The 13,899-nt window shown below is 33.8% G+C and overlaps 1 protein-coding gene across 4 annotated transcripts in view; it reads left to right on the top strand.

The window, feature by feature from the left end:
• The window catches only part of LOC127871535 (FERM domain-containing protein 5-like), a 104,134-nt gene that overhangs the window by 38,664 nt on the left and 51,571 nt on the right, over window positions 1–13,899 (top strand). For all 4 annotated transcript variants that reach the window (XM_052414564.1, XM_052414565.1, XM_052414567.1 and 1 more), the window contains exon 2: window positions 4,737–4,841. In XM_052414564.1, coding sequence (XP_052270524.1) covers window positions 4,737–4,841 — 105 coding nt within the window. The remainder of the gene's footprint in view (window positions 1–4,736; window positions 4,842–13,899) is intronic.

The raw sequence follows: 13,899 nt of genomic DNA, 5'->3' as shown, positions 1-13,899 counted from the left end.
TGGAAATACCAATGTCCTATAAAGTATGACAAGAGAGATCTTTGCTTTAAATTAAGTCATTTGTGGTATGCATATTTATAGATATCAATGTGTTAAGTTTATTAACCAATTTTATTTTGTTTACTCATTTTTTAGCTCATCTATTTTTTGAAAAAAAATTATGAGCTATTGTCATCACCTTGGCGTCGGCGTCGGCGTCTGCGTCGGCGTCGGCGTCCGGTTAAGTTTTGCCTTTATGTCCACTTTTCTCAGAAAGTATCAATGCTATTGCATTCAAACTTGGAACACTTACTTACTATCATGAGGGGACTGGACAGGCAAAGTTAGATAACTCTGGCGTGCATTTTGACTGAATTATGTGCCCTTTTTATACTTAGAAAATTGAAAATTTTGGTTAAGTTTTGCGTTTAGGTCCACTTTTTTCAGAAAGTATCAATGCTATTGCATTCAAACTTGGTACACTTACTTACTATCATGAGGGGACTGGGCAGGCAAAGTTAGATAACTCTGGCATGCATTTTGACAGAATTATGTGCCCTTTTTATACTTAGAAAATTGAAAATTTTGGTTAAGTTTTGTGTTTAGGTCCATTTTATTCCTTAAGTATCAAAGCTATTGCTTTCATACTTGAAACACTTACTAACTATCATAATGGGACTGTGCAGGCAAAGTAATGCAACTCTGACTGGCATTTTGACAGAATTATGTGCCCTTTTTATACTTAGAAAATTGAAAATTTGGTTATGTTTGTGTTTAGGTCCACTTTATTCCTACAGTATCAAAGCTATTGCTTTCATACTTACAACCATTATTAACTATCGTAAGGGGACTGTGCAGGCAAAGTTATGTAACTCTGACTGGCATTTGGACGGAATTATGGGCCCTTTATACTTAGAAAATTGAAAGTTTGGTTAAGTTTTGTGTTTTGATCCACTTTACCCCTAAAGTATTATAGATATTGCTTTCATACTTGGAACACTCGCAAACTATCATAAGGGTACAGTAAAAGGACAAGTTGCATAACTCTGGATGTCATTTTTACGGAATTATGGCCCTTTTTTGACTTAGTAACTTTGAATATATGGTTAAATTTTGTGTTTCGATCCACTTTACTTCTTAAGTATCAAGGCTATTGCTTTCAAACTTCAAATACTTTCATGCTATCATGAGGTTACTGTACCTGGCAAGTTGAATTTTACCTTGACCTTTGAATGACCTTGACTCTCAAGGTCAAATTATTAAATTTTGCTAAAATTGCCAGAACTTCTTTGTTTATGATTAGATTTGATTGATACTTTGACAAAACTACTCTTACCTGACATACCATAATAGACTCCACCCCCCCTTCCCCCCCCCCCCCATTTTTTTTTAACGGTTAAAAAACTAAACAATTTATTTTGATTATTTTATGGTTGAAATACCGTCCAACCATCGCACCCAAGAAACACCCCCCCACCCCCCTCCCCCCACCCCCCACCCGAATCCCCCCCCCCGTGATTTTTTTTTTTTTTTTTAAGATCATCTCACAAATTACCACCACACCCTCACACTATACCCCCCCCCACCTCACCCCCCCCCCCCAATTTATTTTTTTTGAAACGGTTACAAAACACAAATATTTATTTTTATTATTTTATGTTTGAAATACCGTCCAACCATCACACCCAAGAATCCCCCCCCCACCCCCCCCCCCCCCCGATTTTTTTTCCTTTTTTTCGCATTTTTGGAAGATAATGTAATAAATGTCCACACCCCCACACAATGCACCCCTCTTTTATCCACCCCTCCCTCATTTGTGATTGAAAATGAGAGTCCCTTCACCTTTAAAAAGAAAATAGATGAGCGGTCTGCACCCGCAAGGCGGTGCTCTTGTTTTATTTTAGTTTTTTATTAACGTATTTTAGGATATATTCAATGTCAGTGTATTTTTGCATCTTATCTGGACCTCTGCGTTTAAATAGATTATCTTCTATAAACTTATTGTGATTATCTTCTATAAACTTATTGTGATTATCTTCTATAAACTTATCGTGATTATATTCTATAAACTTATTTTGATTATCTTCTATAAACTTATTGTGATTATCTTCTATAAACTTATTGTATCATAATATGGCAAGTGCCATGATGAAGCATGGCAATACATATTTTATGTTGAAATGTGCCCCCCACCCCTTATATGACCCCCTCCCAGCTTCCAGAGTAGGGACCGAGTCCAGGACCTCCTAATTACCAGGTGGACACCATCAACTACGGCAACTGACAGCAATTGATGTATTGGATTTGAAACATGAATAAAGGCAGAGTCATAGCAAGATAACATGTGGAGTGAAGTTGTAGGATTTGATCAGAATTGTGCTATGACTATTGGTTACCTTTTGTGTACATTTCTTCATTAATAATTTATACAGGCCAGGTTTTCTTTGATTTCTTTTCGGTAGTTAGCCCATATAACATGCCTGTAATACAAGATATATTTAGTGTTATGGTACATTTGCTTGGTTTCTGATCTAGTGTCTGTATGTTAAGTTGTGTATATAAATATTGATTACTTTGTATGGATCAGTGTGTCTGGATGGCCATATATTGACCTTCAGGTGTGAAAGTCTAAGGCTTTCATGGAAGGGAATAAAAGCATAGTATAACTTAAAGTTCATTCAATATGAGAATACCATTGTACACATAACAACAAAAATAATTACTACAACTGAAAATTATTACTCTATGTATTGGATCTCCAGAGGGAGGAAATTATTAAAACTTTACACATTTACTCTTTTATTAAATATTTCGGCCAAAGGCCTTCTTCAGTAAACGATTATTAAGACAACTTTACATAGCGTTTTCTTCTGTCATATAATATATAATAATATAATATAATATATATGTCATGTAATATCTTTATAATAATATATACACAGCGTATAACTCATAATATGTAGCGACTTCCGAATATTGGCGCGTAACGTCACGTTCACGTCGGGTAACGTTACGTCATTTGTTTGTATTTTTGTATTTACTTCCGTTATGATCGACAGAAGAAAACGCTATGTAAAGTTGTCTTAATAATCGTTTACTGAAGAAGGCCTTTTGCCGAAATATTTAATAAAAGAGTAAATGTGTGAAGTTTTGAAAATTATTATATATGTCAAAACAAAATATGATTAAATATATTTACATGCATTTATGCTAAATTAATTTTAGTTTAGTTCTTTTAAATAAAATCTAGTGGTTTTTATAATAAAATGTACTTATTTAGATGTTGTCTAGAAATTTTCTCAAATTCAAATTGATTGAACGCTAAATAATTATGTAACAATATTAATGTAATTTGGCGTCAGAACGTCTTCTTTATGATATTTGAAGTAATTATCAGGGACGGTTGTACACATATAAATTCCAAATATAGTCCCTCTTTTTGGTTTTATATGTAAAACCATTGATTTTCATTCTAGCTTGCATTCCGTGACTGTCGCCCATTTCTGTAACAAAATTGCTAGTCTTCATCAATATCCACACAACTCTGTTTTTGCAAATTCGACATTGACCAGTTTGTAAAGTGCAGTAAAATTTTAGTTTTGCAATTTCGTTAGATAGCAGTGTATTGTTTTCAATATTTATGTTATAAAATCTGTCTGGAAGAAACTTAAAAGTGATATATTTCAAGCATTATTGAGAAATTTTTTAAGAAATTATTTTCTTCAGTTAAAAATACTGTGAATGTTTGTGTTTTTTATGTAAATTTGGAAAGATAATGCAGTCATGATGCTTCAATTTTCCATTGTGAAACAAATGCGATGAAACTTATATCAGTACATTTTAGCTGGTGTCAGTGAACACCAGACTTAATGCATGTGTGTTAAGTATAGTCCAAGATTAGTGAAATTGTACAGGCTTATCAAGGATGACACTGTCTGCCTAGTTTGCATGCTGGGAAATTTGTCATCTGCTAAAATGTCGTCTGCTGAATTTCTAAAATTAGCCATTTCTTTGATGTTTTTCAAAGAATACTATCAGAATAGCATACAGTTTGGATCCTGATGAGACGCCACGTTCTATGGCGTCTCATCTGAATCCAAACTGTATGCAAAGGCCTTCAAAATTCGGTTCCAGCGCTTAAAGGGCTAGACTGGTTTTCTGTTTGAAAGAGATTTCCTTTAGAAGAAAGATTCCATAAAAGCTGAAAACATGGTCGCTGATTAGCATGTGGGGACTGCATAGGCTAATCTGGGACGATGCGTTATGCGCATAAATTAAGCACAGATTTCCCTGAGTCCAGCTCATTAATTCTTTCAGAGGATTCTATAATTAATGTTTTTTCTTTGATAAACAAATCCAGTTTAACTGATCCTGATCCTTATTCTTAACTAATATTTCATAATGTTTGTATTAACCCTTTGCATGCTGGGAAATTTGTCATCTGCAAAAATGTTGTCTGCTGAATTTCTAAAATTAGCATTTTCTTTGATTTTTTTCAAAGAATACTATCAGAATAGCAAACAGTTTGGATCCCGATGAGACACCACGTTCTGTGGGGTCTCATCTGGATCCAAACTGTTTGCAAAGGCCTTCAAAATTCGGTTCCAGCACTGGAAGAGTTAAAACAGATGTCATAATGGTATACCTGCCTTAAATTAGCTGCGTCCTTTGTGCTTCTGGTTTGATCTTGATGCCATTACTTTATGGCCATTTTATTCTATAATATCTATTATATCAAGTCCATTGTGTGTTTCCAGAAAGAGACCACTGGTCAGTTTGTGTTGGACAAGGTCTGTGAAACCCTGAACCTTTTGGAGAAGGATTACTTCGGACTGCGATATGTAGACGCAGAGAAACAGAGGGTATGTACACCGCAATGTGCTCAAATATAGCACCTCCTATCATGACTGATGTGTTCTGATTTAGTTTGCTGGTAAGGGTTATTGGCTTACATGCAGGATCATGCAGCGTTTTGCTGGAATGCAGTGCCTGTAATGCAATCTGCAACTTAGATCAAACGTTCTGGAGATCACTGTGTTCAACTAGTTTAACACCGCATAAATCAGTATGCAATATAGATCTGGCCAATAATGAAACGCGGTATCTCAATCGTCAATGAAGGGTCGTTCAGATACTATTGCTTTCATGCACTGCACACCTTTTTATTGCCATTTTTGGGGAAAATGCTATTTCGGCATTCCACTGATTTGGGAAGAATTTATTTAATACAAATCTTGCTTATAATTATATACTTTTTTTGATGTAATTGAAATTAAATTGAGTTATAATAATTATTTAATACTTAAAAAAAAAGAGTTTTTTTTCAAATTGGGACTTAGTTTAAGCATTTTGGTATGGCAGTGCTCCAGCTAGGCCTTAATGGAAGGGTGCTCTGCCCTACCCTTTTGAAGCCCCGCCCTGCCATTTTGAAGCCCCGCCCTGCACTTCCAAGGCCCAGACCTGCCCTGCCCTTTTATTTTATTTTTAAAAAATCAAGACATTATTATTTATAAATCTCGTATTTCATTGATATTACATTGTACACATTTGATTACATGGTTGAATAATAATGGAAATAATATATTCTAACAATTATTAATAATTAATATAAACATTATGATTAATATTAATTACTAGGAGCATTCTGTATACGAAAGTGCCCTTTTGACAAATAACTGGGCGCTCCAAAGTGCCCTTTTGACATAATAGCCCCCCCCCCCTACCCTTTTTAAATCCTAGCTGGAGCGCTGTATGGGAATTAGTCTGTTTATTTGTAGCTCATTTGGTGCTGTAAAAATTGTTCTACTTCCTTCTGTATGTAATAAGAACTGAGTATTTATTCAATATAATGATGTTCCATTTTAATTCTTGCTCTGTTAATGAAAAGTTTAATCAAGTGAAATATTGCTGGTGCATCCAAAGAAGAATGTAAAGGGGTATGGGAAGAGTTGTAAAATAAAATTAACAGCAATTTTGTAAAATAAAATTTAAAGCAATTTACAGCAATGAATAAAGTAATTTTTAAAGAAAAGCAATTTTTAAAAGAAAATTCCAAATTATTATGATATATCAGGACTGGTGTAAATGCATTTACATAAGCTTGAAATGTTAAGTCCTTTAAATAAAAGTTATTGAATGTGAATTTATGTTAACTCTTTCAGTGCTGGAACGAAATTTTATAAAGGCCTTTGCAAACAGTTTGGATCCTGATCAGACGCCACAAAACGTGGCGTCTGATCAGGATCCAAACTGTTTGCTATGCTGATAGTATTTTTTGTATGCTTCCCCAAAATTTATTTTGGGGGGAGCATATAGTCGCCGCTTCGTCTGTCCGTGCGTGTGTGTGTGTCTGTCCGTCCGTGCACAATTTTTGTTTGGGCTATTTCTCAGCAACTAATGACCTGAATTCAATGAAACTTTATGGGAAGCTTCACTACTAAGAGGAGATGTGCATATTATCAGCGGGTTCTGGTCGGATGATTTTTCACAGAGTTATGGCCCTTTGAAATGTTCTATAAAAAAATTATTGTCCCCCCAACTACTGTGCCCTCAAGACGTTTCCTTTTATCTGAATATGTAGTGCAATATTGTGAAAAAAGCAAACTTTGGGGAGCATCACCCGTCTCCGACGGTTTCTGGTTTTTTTTAATCGAAAAAAATGTTAATTTTAGAAATCCAGCAGACAACATTTTAGCAGACGACAAATTTCCCTGCATGCAAAGGGTTAATGTCTATTTTTCTTGAAAGGCAATACATTGTTTCTGACGTTGCATTTCAGGCAGGCCTAGAATTGTGGCAGGTCAAGCATTAAATAATTACTACATTACCTGCCAAGAACCATTTTGGTATACAATCGAATAATCTCCATCAAATCTGCAAATAGAGTATTGGTTCTGACGGGCAATAACCAATAAACTGGAAAAACAGCGACTAGTACAAATTAAGGCTGCCTGCAATGTCTGGTTGACATGCTTGATCATTAAAACTCATGGTGCTGCCCTTATATAAGAAGTGGCTTTTATTTCAAATCTCTGTGGTAGAAAGTTGCTCAATCTGTCTAGAGTACTGGAAATTTCATTTTCTTGTGTGTTTTTGGTAAGGCATATTACAATATTTGCATAAGACCACTATGTTTGCTGGTAAATTGATGTCCAAAGTTTTCAATGTTGAAAAAAAAAAAACTTTCTATTTTCAAATTTCAAATATTCTTTATCAGAAGCATTAATGGCTAATGACTTCATTAATTTAAGAGTAATTTCACTTCGTTTTCGAAAAATTTAACAAATTTTTAGAATGTTAAAAATGGAATGTACTTCTATGTAAATTTTGAACGATTTTGCATGTATGTTGTAACATAGCGATAAGAAGCTTGTCCAAGCAAGTGGCCTTCGAATTCTAAGGCTTAACAATATTCAATTCCACATAATATCAGACATTCCCAAAAGTGCCGGACCGTCGGACCTGACCGACGTTTTTAAGAAAGGTCCGATTGAAAATGCTATGTTGCTGGTCCGAATGTCCGGTAAATGATAAAAGATCAGAAGTTTATTTATTTCATAGAATTAAAATCTGAAAAAAAAAAGAAATATGAACATTAAAAATTGCGTCGTATTTCTGTTTACATACATGAAATGTTTCTGCGCATGCCCAACGGACACTTCCAAGTAAACATTGTAAATAGTTCTTATGGTTAAACGAACACATTCTGCAACTCAGATCGTTGTAATCGGGGGGCATTAACAGTTTGTTCTCGATTAAATTTATGCTTAGTAGTGCGTTTTTATTGGTTTATATATCTTTGTGGCCAGTTTATTGAAATGAGTAGTATAATTCTGAGTTATCATGTCATTTCACGACCGGGAAATAGTTTTCAATGAAATTTTCGTAATACCGATAATTGCTTAGTGATTTTCAAACTTAGTCTGTTCATTATGCTATTAATATTCAGCATGTGTTCTGTTGTTTTTGGTGTGTATGTTTTTCTTTTGACCTTGCGGTCAAGGATAATCCATGAAAGTGCAAGCACTTATTTCCAATGGGGTCCTTTGGTTTTTGCTGAAGAGACAGCAAGCAGAAGAGACAGTATAGAGATACAAGGAATCCGGGTGCGATACCCTAGCTCTTTGCGAATAGGTCCCTTGGTTCTTTTACGTGCTCAGTGTATAGCACCGATGCACGCGAGAATTACCTGGGTTTCATACCAGTACATCTCTAGTTGGGTGGGAAACACTTGAAGCATTTCTGAAATTTCCAGTGCCCCGGCCAGGAATTGAACCACGGACCTCTGGAATGGTAGACCAGTGTGTTACCACTAGACCACCGCACCACTATATATATATATAATTGATTGCTAACAAGTAATCAATGCAATGTGATTCTTGTGTAAAAATAATTTATTCACAATCTTTAGTCATTGTCACAGTCCCTTAAAACTAGTTCTTCTTGAATGCTCTGAGCTTTTATAAGTACATACGTACATCCCAGCGACCGGGAGTGTCAATAGCTGGGAGTTGTATTATTGCAACTACCTTAAAACTATCAGCAATGCTTTTTTTCTTAATGTGGGGAAAAGTAAAGGCCTGGCTTCAATTAAAAGGGGAAATATCAACAAAACTGAGAATGGGGGAAAATATTTCCAAGGTAAACTTAACATTTTGGAAATTTGCATGATTATAACAAAAAAAAGTTGGGGGAAGGGGCTTTTCTCTTAGGGAAAGAGGCCTATATAAGGCCCCTGCTAAATAAGGAAAAGCTCTGATTAGTATCTGAAAACTTTTGTTTCAACAGCAATTTGCACACCAGTATACAAGAATTGAATTTTCAATCGAGAAATTGCTTTGTTTTAAACTATTTTTTTGGTTTGAATATTTTTTCTTTACAATATTGCAAGTGTGTTGTGATTTATTAGTGTTAAGTGTTGTGTTGCTTTTTTGACATTTCATTTTTCCAATAATCATAATGTCAATATGTTTGAGTTGGTGATGTGATGTTTCGGTCCTATGAAGCTCAGTCTGGTCCTGCAAGTTGTCCTGTGGACCAAAAATACTTTTGGGAATGCCTGTAATATATGTGGCTGGGAACGCGATTTTGACTATTCTGATCAAAAAATGACTTTTTCAGTTGAGCATATATTATGAAAGTGCTACATCTTAATAATTAAAATCCGAAATTTGAGCATCCAATTCCTTAAAATGACGAAGTTATGCCACTTTTTGTGTATCATGTCACAAACGCTGAATCGAGCTGTTTTGTATGAAATGACGCTTCAATTCAATGAGTATTATTACATGTTATGCTGATTAGTTTGTGTTGATTCTAACTCCATTGTTTTCGCGTATGTCGATGAACATAATTGATTACAAAGTACAGATTAAATTGCAGTATTATAAAACATTAAAATAATGGTTGCCATGGAAACAAAAAAAGTGTTTTGTTTTTTCATATTAATTACGATTTCAAATAATTTAAGACAACAATTAACAGCAAAATCATCAAAATAAGTTCTTGACAGATATGGAACATTGTAAACATATTCATAATATTAAAAATGTATGCGCATTTTCTGGAAATAGCCGTGTATTCAGAAATTGAAAATTTTGTATTGCTTCAAACTTTACACAAAAAGAATAACTGCTCATAATACAATTTGTGTTGTGCATCTATACTGCCTTATATATTTAAAAAAAATTTGCACTTTTTATTTGTTTTTTGTTCAACGATTAATGAGACAACAAATCAAACAAATTCACTCATTGCATAAGAGGTTTGAAAACATGCTTTTCAACTAAAACAAAATTAAAACAACAAGCACTACATATTTAATGCCCGACATCACCATAGTTTGAACATATCACAACAAAATGTGTGTTTATAACAAAAAATATACACATAACATGAACACATACATTTACATCACATACCTTGATGTCAATATGACCTACAAATTAGTGATATTTTTAGAAAACAAACTAGGCATGTAATGCATCGTATTTACTTTTATTTAAGAATATGTTATAGTGAATATCACTACAAGAGAGTTAATTATCATTAATCATAAAATAGAGTTAATGTATTTGACTTAGTGTGCAGAATAAACAAAAATGTATACAATGCAAATTATTTACCCTTATGATTAATGAACATACTGTAACTTGCTAACTATGTTTTCTTATGGATTATAGAGTGATTAAAACATCAAAAGATAAGCATGGTAGATTTTATGTTCTACTTGCATATCAATCAAAATGCATTTGTGTTATTCCTTGATAAAAAATCATCTGTTATGTCTGGAATAAAAAAATGTATTTTAAAAAAAGTCAATCACAACACACAATGAGCACAATAAATTGTCGATATTATCATCCACACAATGTCAAAATGGACAGTAAGATGTAAACTTGGTAATCTGAGGTTGCACCAGAATTGGAAAACTTCATATTTGAAGATTCTTGATTCATTAAAAGCAAGCTTCTACAAACATGTAAAAAATACATCACACACTGGAGACCACCTACATGTCCACAATTTATTGAAATTACAATCAATATGATATCCAATCTTTTTCTCCATTTACATTTTTCTTTACAAACTTGTTTGTGTGAAAATAACACAAAAAAGTTATAAATCAATTTTTTATTTTGTTTTAAAATATTCTTGCTTTGTTCAAAATTCACTCTGAACCCTCCAGATATGCACAGAGTACAGAGTACAGGAACTAAATGTTCTAAATTAAAACATTAATATATAGTATAATGCTTTTAATTACTCAATCATACATGTATTTAATACATGTATTTCATAAGTTATGTAATAAATACAATTATGTATGTAATTATTAATTATAATATAAATTGTTGTCACCATAGTATTAAAAACAAGGATTAACTAAGCTGGTTACATGCTAATCTCTTCCTTGGCATTTCTGCTTCATCAAGAGCATAAACTGTTGTCCATCCTGTAACATAATACATTTTTCTTTAAATACATAATTCTGTGTTTTTAATAAAACATCCTCATAACTTTGCATAGGATACTTTTTTTAAATTACAGGATGCTAAACACATATTTTGCATAGGATAATCTTTTTTTTAATTACAGGATGCTAAACACATATAAGGTAAAAATGCAGGGTACAAGTCATATAATACCTGATAATAATGAGCACTTGTTTTGGTGTTGGCACTCTTCGGTTTGCTGGATCTGTATTTTTAGCTGAAATACATGACCGATAGGATGCAGCGTAAGAAAACAATTACTAAATTTTCTATTTCATCATAAGCACAACTCTTAATATGGACATCCACAACTTAAAATTCTGACAAGAATAGAAACATTAAAACTTATACTCAAAAACATCATCAAATAGAATAAATCACATTGCTAACACTTTCATTGTGTTGTCAATATGAATAAAAATGCTATTGCTTACATGCCATCCAGGGATTGCTTAGAAATTTGCAAAAGTAATTTTATTATACAACCCTATTCACAGGAGTTTGAAATTATATCCATAAAGCTAATCTAATGGCTAAATAAAAAATACCTCTATATAGTATAGTCTTTATACATTATAGGGGTATATTTTTTTTTAGCCATAAGATTAGCTTTATGGATAGAATTTCAAACTCCTGTGCCCTATTATATTCACAATCACAGTGTGTCTGCTGTCAACTGATCAACTGTTAACTTAAACAATCAACTGTTAATTACATAAAGTGAAAATCGAATGTAAAGAAGAATACATGCACGGAGCACTCTCAGCGAAATGTAATTACTGTCATTACAGGAAAGTTCAACAACAAAAAATCAAATTATAAGTTTGTTACATTTTGGCAACTTTCGCCCGGTTTCGGGTAAACAGAGAGAGAGAAATATCGTCGTAAATCTTAATTTTGACAGCCAAAACGACTCATACAGACACCGTGATTATTTCAATAGATTTATTTTACATTAAATTCCATACATACATACATACAAACTTCTATATGGGTTGAAAAAAAAACACTGAAAAACTAAGAAAAACCTACCTTGACAGACGCAGGAATTTTATCCGAAAATTAGCAATTGCCAAAACCCATTCCGTAAACTGCCCTACTATATTCATTTTATAAGCTGAGGTTAATTTAAACCATAAAAAAATCAAAATACAAACGGTAAATTTTAATTCCCAGCAATCAACAATCTTGCTGTAGGTTCTACTTGAAAATAAAACTATCGTTAATTGCTAAAAAATTGGTTGACAAAGTACGCGAAACGGTAGTCACATTTTAAAGTCGTTTTTCTCGGAAACGACGTCAGCGCCGGAATAGTCAAAATCGCGTTCCCAGCCACATATATAGTTTTAAAGTGAAAACTGAAATGCATATCAATTTGATAATAAATATAGTGTCAGTTTTGATTTCTGCTCTTAATGAGGGTCCTATGTTTAACTCTATGACTGTGCCTTTTTGTAATATTCCCGCCATTTCCTCTTGTTTCTGAAGTATTTCTTGATTGATTCCAAAGTTTCTGATAAATGGCAATGTTCATGATTAATTTCCATTACTCAGATCTTCATGCTCCAAAGTTAATTAAGAACCGGTACCAAACCATGCAAGATGTTAGATTTTCTCTGCATAAGATAGAACTGCTGTTCATTTAATAAAATATAGGAATAAATGCCCTTAACGTCAGGCTTTTTGTTATTTATGATGATGCGGCTTCCAGACCCTAGATTTTGCGTGATTTTACAAAATGTCTGTGACTGTTGCATGATTATTGCCTGACCACCAATGGCAGAAGCCAGTTTTCGGGACATTGATTTCACATTCATCACGCTGGACATTAGCTACAGTTCTATGTAAATAAGTCTGATGTGTTGTAACACTCTTATTAACCCTTTGCACGCTGGGAAATGTCGTCTGCTAAAATGTTGTCTGCTTAATTTCTAAAATTAGCATTTTTTTTCAAAGAATACTATCAGAATAGCAAACAGTTTGGATCTTGATGAGACGCCATGTTCTGTGGCGTCTCATCTGAATCCAAACTGTTTGCAAAGGCCTTCAAAACTCGGTTCCAGCACTGAAAGAGTTAAATGTGTGAGATGGACATCTACAATGCAAGTGCTATATAGCTTTTGGGTTAGCTCAGTGGTTGGTAAAGGTGCTTTTCACTCGGGCGACCTGGGCTCAAAACCTTCTCCCAAAAGCAGGTGAGTTTGGTTGGTGGTCACCGTACTGGAGAGATTGGATTCCTTCCACCCCACAACAGGAAATTTGAAAATCTTAAAAAACAACTAAAAAGCTCTGCGATAATTCAAAATTCTTCCCAGCTTTCGTGAATCTAGTAAGAAAATAAGGTAGGAGTGCTGGGACAAACTCCGGGTCCACTCATAATGCTGCGTGAGGCATGTCTGGACCATACAAACTTCACAGAACATGCATTCTAGTGAAATGTTTTATATATTAATTTGTCACCATAACCATCCATGATTTGTATGGCTAGCCTTCATTCTTGATTGGACAAAAACAAGACCATCAGCTCAGTAATGTTACTGGAGGCATTAATTGCCAGAGAGCGAGGCATTGAATTTGATTGGTAAATGCTGTGTGTGGTTATTAACTGACTAATTGATTGCAAAACTGATTTGAATCGAATTGAATGAATGAATAGCTTTGTTTATCAACTCAGAATGTGACACTGTAGAGTAGTTTTCAGCGTTTACTACTTGATGCGTCTCTAAGTTAAAAAGAAGATTATGTCAGAAATTTCTGAACATTTGTGGTGTTAATAAGTTACATGTTCAGCACTTTTTTTAAATTTAAGTGTAATTATTACAGCTGCAAGGCCTTGTCTACTTTAGTGTGAAATAACTTAAACTATAGACTCCACGCATGTCTTGTTGTTTTGTATTTGAACTTCAGTGCTATGAGATTTTTTGCA

This window comes from Dreissena polymorpha, chromosome 3 (genome assembly GCF_020536995.1).
Source record: "Dreissena polymorpha isolate Duluth1 chromosome 3, UMN_Dpol_1.0, whole genome shotgun sequence".
Taxonomy (NCBI): domain Eukaryota; kingdom Metazoa; phylum Mollusca; class Bivalvia; order Myida; family Dreissenidae; genus Dreissena; species Dreissena polymorpha.
Note: the sequence above shows the minus strand (reverse complement) of the source record. Positions and strands in the feature narration are given on the sequence as shown.